The sequence below is a fragment of the Pagrus pagrus genome (assembly GCF_965226575.1).
Source record: "Pagrus pagrus genome assembly, chromosome: 23".
Taxonomy (NCBI): Eukaryota; Metazoa; Chordata; class Actinopteri; order Spariformes; family Sparidae; genus Pagrus; species Pagrus pagrus.
Window position 1 is genome coordinate 21,696,438 of NC_140205.1, and position 15,740 is coordinate 21,712,177.

The following is a 15,740-nucleotide window of genomic DNA, read 5'->3' on the forward strand; positions in this document are numbered from 1 at the left end:
ACCTTCATTAAAGGGAGGTTAAGGGATGGCTCTACCGGGGACAGCCAGACTCCAGGGAGCTGATAAACTGGGTGCTCCGCTCTCTCTGCTCTCATTCCATTTAGAGTCGGGTCTCTTCAGCTTTAAATATCCCAAGAGGAGGGCTTCAGGCTGGAGATAATGCTCTATAGACTTGGCATCAGGGAAAATAAAATGGTAAATAAAAACTAATCAATACAAAGGTTCACTTATAGTGTACACCATTACAAGAATCAGTTTAAAAGGAAGTTTCTTTCAAAGTCCCTTTCCTCAAAGCTGGCATCACTTAGATAGTACAATTCCATTTATTCATCTGGCAGATGCTTTTGTCCAGACTGATGTACAGATGCATCATGGAGCTGATTTTCATTTCTATATAAACTGCCAGAGGACATCATTGAATTACACACATTTAAACTGAACTATCAGAGAGCTCAACTACTGCCTAATATGGTAATTAGTTTAGTAATATTACACACCGATGAGCCACAACATTAAAATGACAAACAGGTGAGTTGAATAACTTTGATCATCTCGGTAAAGTCAAGCGGGAAACCTCGGGCCCTGACATTCACAAGCACTGCAGTGGCAGAAGCACTCCCCGATGGCAGTGGCCCCCCCAGCAGGGCAATGCTCCCCGCCACACCACAAACACTGCTCAGGTATGTCCTGAAGAACATGACAAAGACCTGCAATTTGGAAGATGGCCTCCACATTACCTGGGTGTACTTGGTCTGTAACAGTGTTCAACAACATGATCAACAAGATGATCGATGTTATTCACTTCACCTGTCAGTCCTTTAATGTTGTGGCTAGTTGGTGCAAGTCCCTCACCTCTCTATGTGGACAGTGCCAGACAGGCCACATAGAGAGAACCCACTGGGTTTGCTATATAACAGAAGAGTTTTTTGTCTTTCAAACTGCACTCCCCAGGGTTTTTGTGAGAAATGTGCTGTCCCAGTGCCAAAGCTAAGTAACTATTATATCACTGTGACATCAGCAGGATTATTCTCAAACTTGACAAAGCTTCTCCAGAGATGGGCACATCAGACAGCAGTGCTCCCTTTGCCAAGTAAACTTGAGTTAAACTCAAGAGAATCCTACAGTAGAAATGCACAGAGCGGTGTGTGGTGCATCACGTGGATCCCTCTGTACTTTGTGTTCACCGGGCTAAATTCATATTCATGCAGAGAGAAATGATGAAACAGAGTAACAGAAGTGTTTGACTCTTTGCTTTTATTCAGGTAGCAGCATCAGTCAGCACTGTCCTACTTCACCCTGCAGCTCCTCCCAGCCCCCCCAGCCAAACATACACATACAGAACAGCCAAACTTCACACACACGTGTACACACACACACACACACACACACACACACACACGCACACCTGCATACTGATCACACGTGTGATCAGACATGCAGCGTATTCTCACGCACATACACATACCTGCATGACTGCACCAAGCCTGTACAGATTGAGAGACGAAGAAACAGAGGAAGAGTAGCTTCTAGTTTCACAACAGCATGTACTGGCTCAACAACCAGACTGACATCTCAGCCACTGGTAGAATCAACACATCAAACTTTACTAAGATGTTCTTCCTCCACACAAACTGTCTCTACTGTGTCTCAGGTCCTGGACAGAAATCTGAGGAGAAACTAAAAAACAAGGTAATGCCTCCAACACTTTCAAACTACACAACAAAACAATAAACACAACACTTTTGTTACATTTTTCACAAGTTGGAATAAAAGATAGAAGACTTTTTATGCAGACGAAAGAGTTTTGGAGCAGATTTTGAACAAAAGTGTCTTATTCTGCGTCAGTCCGTGTTAGTGAGCACCTTTTCTTTGCCAAAATAATCCATCCACTTGAAAGGTGTCACATTAAACTGATTAAACAGCGTGGATAGTGCGCCCGTGTGCTTCGGACTGGTCACACGCATGATCGCCTGAGAGCAGCCATTCAAACAGCTGATGCAACAGTTGGTTTTCACAACCAAAGGATTCTGCACGAACAGTCAGAAAGCTTCTTAGGGAGGCTGGTCAGTGTGTTTGTCAGCCTCACCAGGGTCTTTGCCTGACTGCAGTTTGTCACTGTAAATGACTTTAGAGGACAAATTCTCACTGTGGATTTGAACAATTTTGTGCTCAAATCTGAGAGAAATAATTCTTGTCTGCTTATATAATCTTAAATCTGTCACTTCAACTCGTGAACAATGAGAGCAATAACAAAAGTGTGAACGTATGTTAATGTGTGTGGTGTATTTAAATAATTCATAAAAATGAAAAGCCCAGTTATTTGGTCTTTCTGGAGTTTACAATTATATTACAGAATTATATATTTACTGATGATGTTTCTTGGTGAAGATGGCAGGAGAGGTGTGATTCAGAGTCTGCTGGGAGAGGTTTCTGAGATGCATCCTAATCAGGCTTTGAAAAGGTGTTAATGCATTTATCTTTCTCCTTTTTTCCACTGCTCCTCAGTGAAACTACATCAGTGAGGAATCTGTGGACGTGGACCCTCCAGGGTCCGTCACCTGGGTAACGGCAGCTGGAGCTACACTTAAATGAACCATCTTTCCTCCAGTCACATTAAAGTGACAGGAAGAAAGTAGCTGCTGCCATTTCACCACCAAATGATCGTATATATGTTGGAGTGAGCTGCTGCAGTGGTTTTCTGACCCCTGATCAATTTAGCTACTAAATGATCTACGTAGGTGAAGCATTTTGGATGAGAGGGCCATAAAGATGATAAAACGTTTGTCTTGCTAATAGTCAGTAAATGAAATTAATTGTACTTAAGTGCAGAAGTTCTTCTTCCTCCTCTTAGTTACCAAACAGCATCAGCTGCACGAGCACCACCAGCTGGACGGGAGCAGAGACGACCCTGACATGTAGCAGGTAAAACCAGGACTGGATTTTATCATTTCAAACCAGAGGTGGGAATTGTGGAGTCATCAAGTCATCTCCATGCCATGTATTTGTTCTGTTCATGCACTAAACCAGCTGAGTCCAATCAGCACAGCTCTTCAGCCAGGAAGGTGAGCTAATTAGTGAATGCACCTGGTTCAGTGACTGAGCAGAACAAATACATGGCATGGAGATGACTTGATGACTCCACAATTCCCACCTCTGTTTCAAACCCTGTATAGTATTTCTCTGACACCGCCATCAGGACTCACAGCTAGATTACCTTTACATTTTTTCTAAGGTGTAGTTTGAAAGAAATTGCCTAAATTCGGAGGAAGTTCCAAAACTACAGCAGGCAGCATGACAGTGTTCCGCTGCTCAATATTCTCTTTCCTGTAACAATCCTTGGCTGTAGCGACTAGCTGCTGTTAGTAAGTAGCTTGGAGCTATATGGCCCAATTAGCTAACTGGAGTCATGGGAAGTCACCACAGCCAATGGGGTTCAGCAGTGGGTGAAAACGGTACTTCTTACTTTTAGAATTGAGGATTTATTTCCACCAAAGCAGAGGTGATTGTGGGAAGACAAACCAAGACTGTTTTGGCGACTTTTATTTAGTTAATGTTGAGTTTGAATGAAGTGTATATAATGACAGTCGGTCTCTTTGTCGCGTCTACGGTGATAACTGGGATGGATTTGTCTGGCAGGTGTCTGTCAGGTGCTACAGCAGTAGTAACAGCTGGGCAGAGGAGGCAGAATATTCATAACACACCCACATCAGGATCACCACACCCAGCCTGCCTGTGTGTACCAACACAAACAGGAGATCACACACAACTGCAGCTGTAATGGATGCCGCCATGATGTTGTCAAACTAATGGCCATAGTGAGATAGAGAGAGAGAAAGAAAGAGTGACTGCTAGTGGTTGATTTTCAGAGTTTTTACTCTCCTTCCTGTTGTAAGGAAAAGTAAAGCGTCAGCTGGGTGATTGGTGCTTTGCTCAGTGTGGTGGGGTGACAGGATTCAGCAGGTGTTTGTGCAGACCGCACTGGCATCCATTCAAACAAACACGGAAAAAGGAAACCGCACCAGCTGCTGTCAGATCCTGTAGCCGTAACAAAACACTGGAAACATTCTCTAGCAGCACGCTCAGGCTGATGTGGAGATACCCTGAATATCAACCGCATGGACGACCTCCAGCCATCCTTGCACTGCACATCCCTTGTCATACGAGGAGAAGGATTTATTCTGATCTGTATCAGCTATCAAACAAATTAAGCAGCAGCAGATGGTCGGCTGGCTGGCTGCTGGCCTCAGTATCTGAGTGTGTGTCACTCGTCACAATGAGATTTTCAAAATCTGTGTTTACTGCTTTGTCTTATCTCGCCGCCTGGTGACGATTTGCATTTGAGTCGGGGTGTGCTGTCAGTCAGACTGCCGCTGCTCTTTGTTGGCACTTGGGAGGCGTGCAAACAGAATGTAAGCCCACTGTGTTTCACATCTTTAGCTCTCCTTTAGCTTTCTGCTAAGTGCTGTCCTGGAGGCACGCACACACACACACACACACACACACACACACACACACACACACACACACACACACACACACACACACACACACACACAGTCACCCTTTTCATCTACTTGCATGTACACACACACAAACACACACATAATGTTACACACAGCCCACAACTCCATCACTGGTCTTACAAACATGGCGAGGCATTGAATGTCTGCTTTCCTTTGCCTGCTGTCTGTCAGATTTCAGGGCCAGTCTCGCAGCCCACGTAGCCAGGACCCAGGCCTCACAGTCACTCATGTTGTCTTTCACTACTTTGACATCCTGGCAGAAGAGATCTCCTCCTGGATAATCTCCTCCATCCACAGCAGAGGACAAAGAATGGACACAGAGACCCTTGCAGTTCCACACTGAGGGTAAAACGTTCTGACAAAGTCTGAGGGACTCAATTCTCAAAGTATCTCGATGGCCTTATATGGGCTGTCCGTTTCCTGTGCCCCCTCCACCCCGACCCACTGAGTGTCAGTAGTTCAGGGCCGGGGGTGTGAGGGTCTGCAGTGGTGGCTAGCTGTTGTTCTCAGCCGTCATGTACTTTAGGGCAGCGAAACCGTAGCGTCGCGACATGTTCTGCTGGAACTCCTCCTTTAGGGTTTTCAGGCAGACCCGGTACTGCTTGTTGGAGCGGAACTTGGTGATGTCAAAGCTGGGCGCATGAGGCATGTGGATCATGTAGGCATTGGGCAGAACCACAAACTCGTACTCCTGCAGAGAGAGACAGAAGGTCAGGTCAAACTACAACCACCTCAACACCTGATATGTTATATACACATCCAACAGACACTGAGCAACACCATCATTCATTAATAGTCATTATGGTTCCACCTGCTCCACCAACATCTGAGAAACACATCAGCACTGGAAGTATACGGTGTAAAGTTAACACTAACTGCTACATTGCAGCTACATTGCTCAACATTGAACGAATGTTCAGCTGCCCTGCTCTCTGGCTCAGAGGCTGTGTGCTGTGAGAGCAGCAAATCGCTATCAGCGCTAATCATATCCAACTACATCTCACTCACATGAAAGAAAACAGCTACAGCACCAACAAACAACCAACATGGCTATTACTATTACTCAATGCTGTAAAGCTAGTATGTTAGTGTCTAAACATTTTGGCTGCTCTTTCTCCTCCAAATTGTGCAACTAATACTAATGCATCCTCGTAGCCTTGTGGAAGGATCCAGTCTTTTGTAATGAGTACGTGGGAAGACATACAGGTAACCTGTTCAGTCATTTAATACTGGTCAAATAAAGTCATTGGACAGGTTTATTAGATTTGTTTTGTTTCATTTGTCAGAGCATTTGATTTATTGATTGCTGTTGTGATGTTAAGAGATTTTCTACAAATATGGATCAACAACACTGCGTCTAGAACATTTTACCAACCCTAGCTTTAAATGTACTGTACATGTTGGAACAGAGAACACAGTGTCATTAGTTACACTGGGAGAAAAAGACAGTGGTACTAGTGACAGAAATTAGGAGAACTACCATAAACTGCTTTAACAAAAAAGAGAAAGTAATGTACTCTACCATGTATGAACTAGATAATGTATGATACAACACATCTGTCCATCCAACATCACCTTGTTATTTAATGTTACAACAATCATTTAACATTTGCTTCTGTTGTAGACCAACAATCAAACTAACTCCTCTTTTGGCTACGTCATTAGTTCGTCTGCCTTCCATCATGACAACAGTTAATAATGACTGACTCCCACCTTCTCAGGGAAGGGGTTAGGTTCAATTTTAAGTAATATATTAATTCTACTTTGTAACTAACTAACTAACTATAGGGATGGCAATGTTAGTCAGTCCACTTTGGTCCAGACTGAGGTATCTCACCAACTATTAGATGCATCGTCATGACATTTTGCACAGGGATTCATGGTCCCCAGAGGCTGAACCATACTGACTTTAGTGTTTCCCTGACTTCCCCTCAAGAGCTACGATTCGGTCGACATTTTTGGTTTACACCGAAATATCTCTCTTTGATGGACCTTGATGAATTTTGGTCCACATGGTGAAGAGGCGATGAACTCTACTGACTTTGGTGACAGATTGGCACTACATTTTTACAGATAGTCATAGTTGCCAATCAATGTATCCCACTGACTTAGGTGATCCTCTGACTTTTTGAGTTAGAAAGTAACTTTTGTGCAAAGTTCAGACAAAAATACATTGCTGGTAAACTAAACTAAGCTGAGCTGCTGATGTAGAGATGGTAAACTCAACTCTTTTTCCTGCCTCGAGTTTGTATGAGTCAGTCACCCAGAGCCCTCCTGCCCCGGCACCCATTGTACAAGTAATCCAGATACTTTCAGCTAACTTGTATTTATCTCCAATAACTTGAATATAATTAAATAATTTAATAGTTAGGCTCTTCTACACTTTACAAATGCGTTTAGACCGTATGGATCAAATTCTGAGTCATTTCGCAGGGGTTGTGATGCTCAAAAATATTAATCCCCTTTGTCATAGCTGCTCCTTCTTTCATTATTGTGTGCTTGAGAAATGTTTTTTAGGCTCCTATCGACAGGGAAGTCGTCGTTACAGTGTTTCATTACTGTGCCAACTTGGCTTCCAAGTCCGGTGCTGTTCCTGGAGGCTTGCACAGAAGCACTACAACAATCTCAGCCCTCAGCTCGAGTTGACAGCAGAGTATCAGGACATCCAGTCACTTGCTCGCACCAAATCAACGAATGCCCTCTCATTCAGAGGATGAGAGACCATATGTTTCTGTCTCACACGCTTTCTCACACACACAAACACACACTCCATTTCTCCTACACTTTTGAACTAATTAAAAAATGTCAAAAATAGATTTTCCAAATGTTCATCGATAACGTGATGTTGACAGGGAAAAAAAGGCTGAACTCAACTGTGTGGGAGTGCAGCACCTGGACTAGAAAGAGTGCGTACATGCTAAAGTTGTTTGTAGTTTATCTTCAAAAGAAGGCAGCGGTTGCAATCATTTACTGACTGAACAATTACCTTCACAAGGGGAACATAAAGTATATCAACAATACTTTCTATGCTGTCACACAGTGAGGCTGTTAATATTCACACGTTTCATCAGAGGTTGGCATTTCATTGAATAGGTCAGTGCAAAGGTAGACATCTGACCCAAGCTTAATAAAGCCTTAAAAAAAACTACAGCAAAAAATGTATATTGCGCAAAACTGATTGCTTAACTTATAAACACTACATAAATAACTGCTAAATGGTTATTGCTTTTACAACAGTTTATTTGCTATTTTAAGTAAGGTATGGATAGAAGTACACTCAGGCATTCAGCAGACAGTTTACATGGTAGTTAGAAAGTAAGAGTGAAGTAAACGGAGAAGTTACCTGTGCATCCAGCTCCATGATGTGAGCCACCTTGTTCCAGCCGAAGCCCACAAAGCGGCGGTCGTACTCAGGACTGTCCCTCCTTACCATGACGTAGGGCTCAAAGTCGGCTTCCCACTGCACCTTGTAGGGTGTGGTGGCTGTCCGCCATTTGGCAAAGTTAGTCGGTGCATGGCCTTTAGTCCACACATGGTACCTGGCAAGAGAGAAAAGAAGAAAAGGTTTTATCAAACTATTGTTGGAGGGAGTGTGAACTATGCTTCTACATCCAGTATTTCTGAGAGGAAGTGAGATTTATAGTTTCTAAAACATCAGGCAGCATTTTGATATCAAACCTCTGTCTTGTATCACAGAAGGTCTAAAAGTCTAGACTTATTTATAGACCGTTACCTCACATTGTAGACCAAATCATTTTTGATGGAAAAAAAAACTTGTCCATCTCTTTTTCTATCCATACTTTCATAACTCCTCTTTCTCCTCCAACCACCAAGATTAAGGAGGTCTTTACTGACCGCAAATTCTGGGCGTGGAAGCAAAGTGAGTGTGACTGCAGGAGGCGTGACCGCCTGTTTGCACTGCAGGAGAAAAATCTCAAGTCCACAGAGTGTGCTGTAGGAAGGTCTGTCTGTCTTCACTGTTATTATGAGGATGATGGCAATGCAAACCACTGAGCTACTTTTAATTAAAATATGTAGTTATAATGGTTAAAGACTCACCTCACCTCGCAGCACCTAAATTTTTACTTCACTTCGATTGAAGTGAAGTAAAAATCAGAATTACGGGCAATTTTACCCAAATTACAAAATCAAAACAAAACAATTTGCTCTTTAGGCGCTGCGAGGGAGCTTAACTTTAACGCACGTCAAAACATCGAGCCTAAAAAGGTACGAACGTTAGTGTGTCCACCTGGATGTTGTGTTTTTTGTCCAGCGTAAAAGGAGTATCAGTTAGAGCTCAGGACTTAACGGATATGCATTTCAGTTGGCAGGGCAGTTTGTGTGTGTCCACATCGTGCATCTACATGAATATGTAGAAAAAAAACAGACTGCCTCGGTGGTTTGTTGGTTATATTGATTTTGCATATTGAAATATATACACTTCTTTGTTTTAAGTATCTCCATATACACTTAGTGGCCACTCTATTAGAAACACCTGTGAGATGGGTTTGTTTGACTCAGAGTTATTCATATGTTTACTGAGGATGCAGTTTGCAGTGGTGTTGAACTGCACTCCATTAAACTGAGGTGTCCCTCATGTTTTTACAAACATCGGGGGGAAGGATAGTAGAGACACACCTCAGTACACAGCCACGTCCTTACTGTGACCTCAGTGATAAACAATTGAATTAATGCCTCAAGTCAGTGTCGACCAAAACCAACCAACCAACCAACCAACGCAGAATTTGTGCTCCAGCTGTTGTACTGGACTGCATTAGATTCAATTCTCCATGAAAAGTCAATGCCATGTTAAAGTGTCTAAATGAAACCATTGTGAGGCTCGTGTCGGTGGTGTATGTGTTCACATCAGTGATGTTTGCTGTTGTGGTGTCTAAACATTGTTCATCGCTGGTGGAGTGTATGATCATGAAGTGTCAGGCTTTCTGTCTGTTGAGGAAATTCACAGCTATTCTGCTGGTAGCTTAATACAAACCTCGTAGCTCCAATAAAAACAACAGAATTGGTTCACACAGGTGTGTGCAGGGCTTCAGGTTGCCACCTCTGCACAGGACTGTGTTGACACAACTGACTGGGCCATGTTCATGTACAGTACCAGTCGAACACGGATGCGACAGTGGCTGATGATGGTTTTGAATGGAGGCTCCATACATGAAGGCAAGGTAATGTCATGGTGTACATGTTATCATTTATATTCAAATGAAAGTTAATTATATATAAGACAGCATTATTTGTAGATTATGACCACGGTATGGTTGGTTTTTCTTTTCTAACTGGTGTTATTCTAGCAGCCTGTTAAAATCCAGGATTGGTTGACTAGTATTTATAAATCCTTGTTGTTTTGTTTAGTACATGCCAACCTGAGGTCTGAGAGAGACGGCATTTCGATTCCTATATATGTCCTGTACATGTGGCAGCACTGATAATAAAGTTGACTCTGACTTTGAAATAAGAAGAGATACTGTAGTGTTTTCTTCAATGAAAACCTGAAGATTCTTAAACATTGCTGGCTGCAGCAGCAGAGACGTGGATCACCTGAAGGTGAAGAGTGTGCCCATGTCCAGCTGAGAGAGCAGCTCAGCCTTGGACTTTGGGTAAGACAGACGATATCGCAGCGTCTCAAATGCTGGAACCACCAGAGCTTTCTTGGTGTTGGACATGTCCAGCTGGACCACAGACTTCCTACAACCACACAAATACACAGAGGATTAGATTAGATTACAGACTGTATATTACTTCAGTGTGCATGTGCAATAGCTCACAAAAAATGTTTTAGAAAATGAAGTCAAGCATAAAAGTATCAGTCACATTGCCAACTTAGACTCTTTCCCTCTGATTTCCCTTTCTCGCCTCACCTGAGGTACTCATAGAGACCATACATTGGCAGGAAGTCGATGTCTGACAGGAACATGTAGGGTGTGTTGACCTGCCGCATGGCCACATTTCGCAGCAGGTTGACTGGGTAGAACTGTCCCTCTTTGTAGACGATGTGGTAACCTACGTTTCCACGGCTCATTAGCACCTCGGAGCCCTGAGCATAGCGCAGGAACTGCTGGGCCTCAGCGTCGGACAGGTACAGGGCCAGGCTGATGGGGCCTTCCCAGTGCTTACAGATGGCCTCCAACATCTGGAGCCTGCAGAGGGCGGGACACAGGGATGGGTGGCATCACTAAATGTATTACAATAAACTCACTACACTGTAAACACTATGGCACTATACATTGAAACAGAGACCTTGAAGTAAAAAAGAATCATCCTGCTGACAAACAGACAAACAAATCAGACGGGAGACGTGTTTGAATGCACAGTGTGTAATGGAGGGTTGTCACATTACATGAAATTTCTCCTAAAAGATCAAAATGGCAACACCAAACAGGGTAGATGGCTTTCTTCCAATATGTGAAGATTGTGTCCTGGTGGATGCTATTTATTCAACAGAATCTGGAAGATAAGTGTTGAGTATTTAACCCTGTTTACAACTGCTTTGTTTCTTTGTGTCAGCTGAGACATGTGACACAACAGAACCATCATAATTAGCCATTTTTGTACACAGCTTAAACTGCTTCAGTGATGATATGAAACCAAGAGTTACTCAACGTTGGACTGGATATGCAAATATAGCCCTGATGTTTCTTTAATCAAACAACAAACAAAGCAGCCTGAGACAGCGTGCCTCAGCTGGAGACTTGGCTTCGCTTTGAAAAGTTGATCTTTAAAACATTCAACATTAGTCTCTTCTCGGTGTCACTCACTCTGCCGTAAACAAGAGAAAAGTAAAGTGGTGATATTGGAGAGCAGAAAATAATTAATATATGTCATTGTTTTTCTCCTTACTGAGCCAGGTATATGTCAGTGTTTTTAGTTCTGACGCCTCTGTGCTTTGATTTGTTAAACCAAGTTTTGTCCATCTCAATCTGAAAGATTTCACCCTTAGAGGAACAAAGGCCAAACTAGTATCGCAGGCATACAGGAGTCCTGCATTTGATGGTGGCAGTTACATTTGTCATGAGAATTATTAGCAATCACCCTCAACATTCAGGGCGGGGATGGATGGAGCTATCAGTGTCACCACTCTTAAGCCCTGCTATTTGCAGCTAATGTCTCAGTGATATACCTATTTCATTCCACCATCGTCGGCCCCTTTTTGTCAATTACCTTGAATAATGTGGGAGTTAAATGATCCCCGGGGGGGATTTAGGCTGTGACAACAATGTAGAATGAAACACTGGTAACATAATAGGATAAGAAAACAAAGATAGGAAAACCAGGATTTACAGCTAAATTACCATAATAAGAAAACATGTTTGATCATCTAAGTGCCAGGATCTTTTCAGCAAAAGAGCGTATGAGGCAGCCACCAAAGAAAAACTGCTGCACCCACCAACTTTTCATAGTGCTCCGATGTTTTTGTGCGAAGCGTTTCTAGGTGAAAATATCAGAACTTTTCAGAAAAGGCTCTGCCAATGCCGCTCTTTTTCAGGGAATCATTGATATATTACAGTAACAGCCTTTCAAAACTGCCAGCCGGCTCAGCTGGCTGCCGGCTGGGAGTCCTCCCCCCTCCTCCTGAGGGTGTGTCTAGATTCCACTGTAAACACGCCCATTCATTCAATTGCAGGGTGTCACCATGAGATGGCGCTTCCCTCACAAAAACATATACAGCATAGATACCCTTTAAACCTAAACCATATTCTTCTACCTCATTTCATCTCAGTGGCAAATATTACACTTTTATGCCACTACATTTATTTTACAGCTTTAGTTAGTTTAGTTAGCATTAGCCCTACTGGTTACTGTACATTACTTACTTTATTTATATTTTATATCAATAATCTAAAGTTGTAGCTAGGTTATATTATTATAGGTTAAACCACCCAACAGTAAATACAGTTATTCAAATAGTCCATCCTTTACCTGCTGCAGCCCTAAAGTTTTGAACACATAAATGCATCAATAGTTAAAATTCGAGAATATACAATATGTATATTATTCTGAAATGGACCATTTGTTTATTCAGTCATGAAAAGGAAGACGGTGTGTTTATTTAGTGTATTTGAGCACATGAAATCAGTCAATGAGATCTTTTATTCTGATTAAAATGTCTCTCACCAATGCAAACCAGAGTGTGCGACACATACAGACACCCTGCAGAGGCCCAGGGTTTGAGCCCGACCTGTGGTCTCTTGCTGCATGTCATCACCCTTCCTCCCGTCATCTCCCAAGCTGCTCCCCCAAGAGAAGTGAAACATTTTTCCCTCCACCGACTTGTTTTACAGTTTCAACAGTTTTTAGGCTTAAGCTTTCATAGTACATAAACAAAATGGCGGGGACTTCCGGTTCACAAGCTTTCTCTATTTTAGCTGAGTACTAAATGAGAATGTTCCTCATCTGCCACTGCATGAGGAATTTCTGATAAAAAATATCAGAAAAATTATACAGAGCAATGACAATCATTTCTGATGAAAATGTGTCACCTAAGTATTATAGTTCATGCATCTTGTAACCACCCACACCCAGTGAAAAACATGTTGTGGATTTTGGAAGTGATTACATTGATATTTTTTCCATACATTTCAACTTTTGGACTTTTCAGCACTCTGAAGTTACTCCACGTGACGTTTGCAGATATGTAGTAGTCTAAATCTGTCCGTGGAAAATATTATTCTGCAGCAGGTATTTTAGTTATAACAACTTTGAGCTAGCTAAGCATTTCTGTGTTTATATGTGCAGTATTTATTGAGTTTGGGAAATCTCACAATCTCTGGAGCATTCAAGGCGGACTCAACAGGGACTAGATATCATCATCACTTCACCAAAAATTGCTCCAATGTGCCTTCCACATTTGCGGAAATATGGAAAAAATTAGCAAATGTTTCTGTCTTTGTTTTGTTTTGGGTAGGATCGCTTCTGACTCGTGTAATCTGAACATTTCTAATAAATTTCAAAACCCACAACATGTTTTTATCTAACGAAACATTCTGCTTGTTGGTGTTTAGCCTTTCAAAAACAACGTTTTCACTGTGGCAAAAAGAACAGTTTGCTCTTGGATTACCGCACGCACCTGACAGCGTGGTCTAACAGTAATCTAACAGCATGAGAAATTACATTTGTATAACTACAATAACAAACAAGAAAACGACCCATTTTCTTGTTTGTTATTGTTATTGTTATTGTTATTGTTATTGTTACACTATAATACTTTGCCCCGGTACCACTGAAGGTAAAGTTGTCACTAGACGAGTGCTGCACACGCAGTTTTTTCTTCCTGTTAAATCATTAATTCCCCAGCCATATTACTTTCACTTCCATGCAGTACTGTTGAAAAACAAAAAGGTTGAAACATAATATTGATATTGACATGGCGCTTAGGGGTGTTATGATTCGGCCCTGTGTTCACTATGTCATTGTGGGGGATCTCATTCCAGTCACAGACTCTTCCAGGTCCAGCATGGACCCGTAATGGACCCGTTAGGGGTTAGGACCTCGCCATGTAGGAATGGGAAGTTTTAAGGCTTCATCTGTAGGTGACCCTGGTAACCAAGAAAATGTAGGAGGTTGTTCTGTCTATTAAGGACTCTGTGATATTTGAGACTGAAACAGAGATAGCAAAACCCATTGTTGGCGGCAGATCAGCCAGACACTGAACATTGCTGGTGGCTGTTGTGCTTTATCACCCTATGCATTGTAAGCTTGTTGTTACCTGTGTACTCAGCCCTCAGTTAACGAAGCATTTAGTTAGATACCTTGCTAATGATAATCGAAGGCCACATGTAGCATTTCTTTCTCTGACTGCACAATTGCTTCATCCCAGCGCTCACAGGCTCTAAGAGGGGCTGAAGGGGATACATACATTAATTGTACTGATTGCATTGCCTTTACTGGTAGAGAAAGCGAAATAAAGCAAGACACTGTCATATCCTTAACCATCAATTTCATAACGGGCTCTGGAGGTGGAGATAATGGACATTTCAAGAATCTCTCCACATTCATTTTTAATGTCAAAGAGCAGTAGCTTGAGAGGCAGTTAGAGACCACTATATTTACATTAGAGAGACTTTTAATGACACTCTGGCCCCATTTAAAATGACCATAGGGTCATGTCTAAAGCACATGGCAGAAGTGCATTTAGAGTGTGTCCTATTCCCTTTTGCTAGTTAGACAGCAGATGATTTGGGTGCAAATTGAAGTGTGCAGTGCAAAGAGCCAGGTGCATCAGAACCTGTTGCAGTGCTAGTTAAACAGCACCACTTGTCTCCACTGTGGGACAAATATGTGGTCCTTGGCTGCTGGACCCTCTTTCTCTGCCTTCTTCCAATCATCCGTCCCATCAACAACTCTGTTTGACTGCATACAAGCAAATGCAGCCATATTTGAGGAGGGGGAGCGCGCCCCTGTGTATAATAGTGATGCACAGATCTCAGTATGTGGATCATGCAGGATGAGTCATAAAAGTATTTTTCAGATGAATAGTGGATGGGATGCGGGTGAGTTAATTCAACTTCAATAAGGAAGATATTAATGACATTACCAGCAGTCCTCCAGCAGCAGAAATGATATGTGTGCCTCCATTAAAAGGGGCACATTTACGCACAAGGCACAGCAGCTTAACTTTATTGATTAGTTAAATCTCCCAACACACAATGTTGTAAATGTTCTGTGTCACATCCAAATGGTCACACACAGTTCAGGTTTGTACAGTTAAATTGTTTGGAGTAAAGCAGCTGTGAAAATTGCTTCAGAGAGAACTTCAAACTGCCTCCTCTCTCATCTTCACACACCTGGCAAGTCAATGTGTTAATATGGGAGGCTCATTAGTATGGGAAGTGAAACACAGTAAAAATATTATTTTACCTTCTTAAATAATCTCCAATTAAAATAGTTTTATCACCTCTAAGCGTTTACATGATTGCCTTACTCGGTGTCCTGACATGAAGAGAGGAGCTACTGAACACAGCTGGCTGTAGCAAATAATTAATGCCACAGAAAAAAAACAAACAAACAGTATTTTTTCATCCAATTAAAAAATAGGCTATATGGCAAAAAGGCACACAGTATCAGGTTGTAAAATTGAGACTTCGTGTTACTTTTACATTCCCAGGTGCAAACACTGGTTTTTATGCTGCCTCGCAGCTTTTATCTTGTAAATCCAGTGTTTTTCTTATTTTGTTCAAACTGAATCTCTGTATCCTCGGAACAGAA

The 15,740-nt window shown here is 42.1% G+C and overlaps 1 protein-coding gene across 1 annotated transcript in view; it reads right to left on the minus strand.

Moving 5' to 3' along the window:
- Nucleotides 1–1,255: 1,255 nt before the first annotated feature.
- The window catches only part of large1 (LARGE xylosyl- and glucuronyltransferase 1), a 115,197-nt gene continuing 100,712 nt past the window's right edge, over nt 1,256–15,740 (minus strand). The window contains exons 12-15 of the mRNA XM_084345901.1: nt 10,397–10,675; nt 10,077–10,223; nt 7,867–8,062; nt 1,256–5,214 (exon numbers count right to left, since the gene is read on the minus strand). Of these exons, the coding sequence (XP_084202027.1) occupies nt 5,017–5,214; nt 7,867–8,062; nt 10,077–10,223; nt 10,397–10,675 (820 nt within the window). The 3' untranslated portion in view covers nt 1,256–5,016. The remainder of the gene's footprint in view (nt 5,215–7,866; nt 8,063–10,076; nt 10,224–10,396; nt 10,676–15,740) is intronic.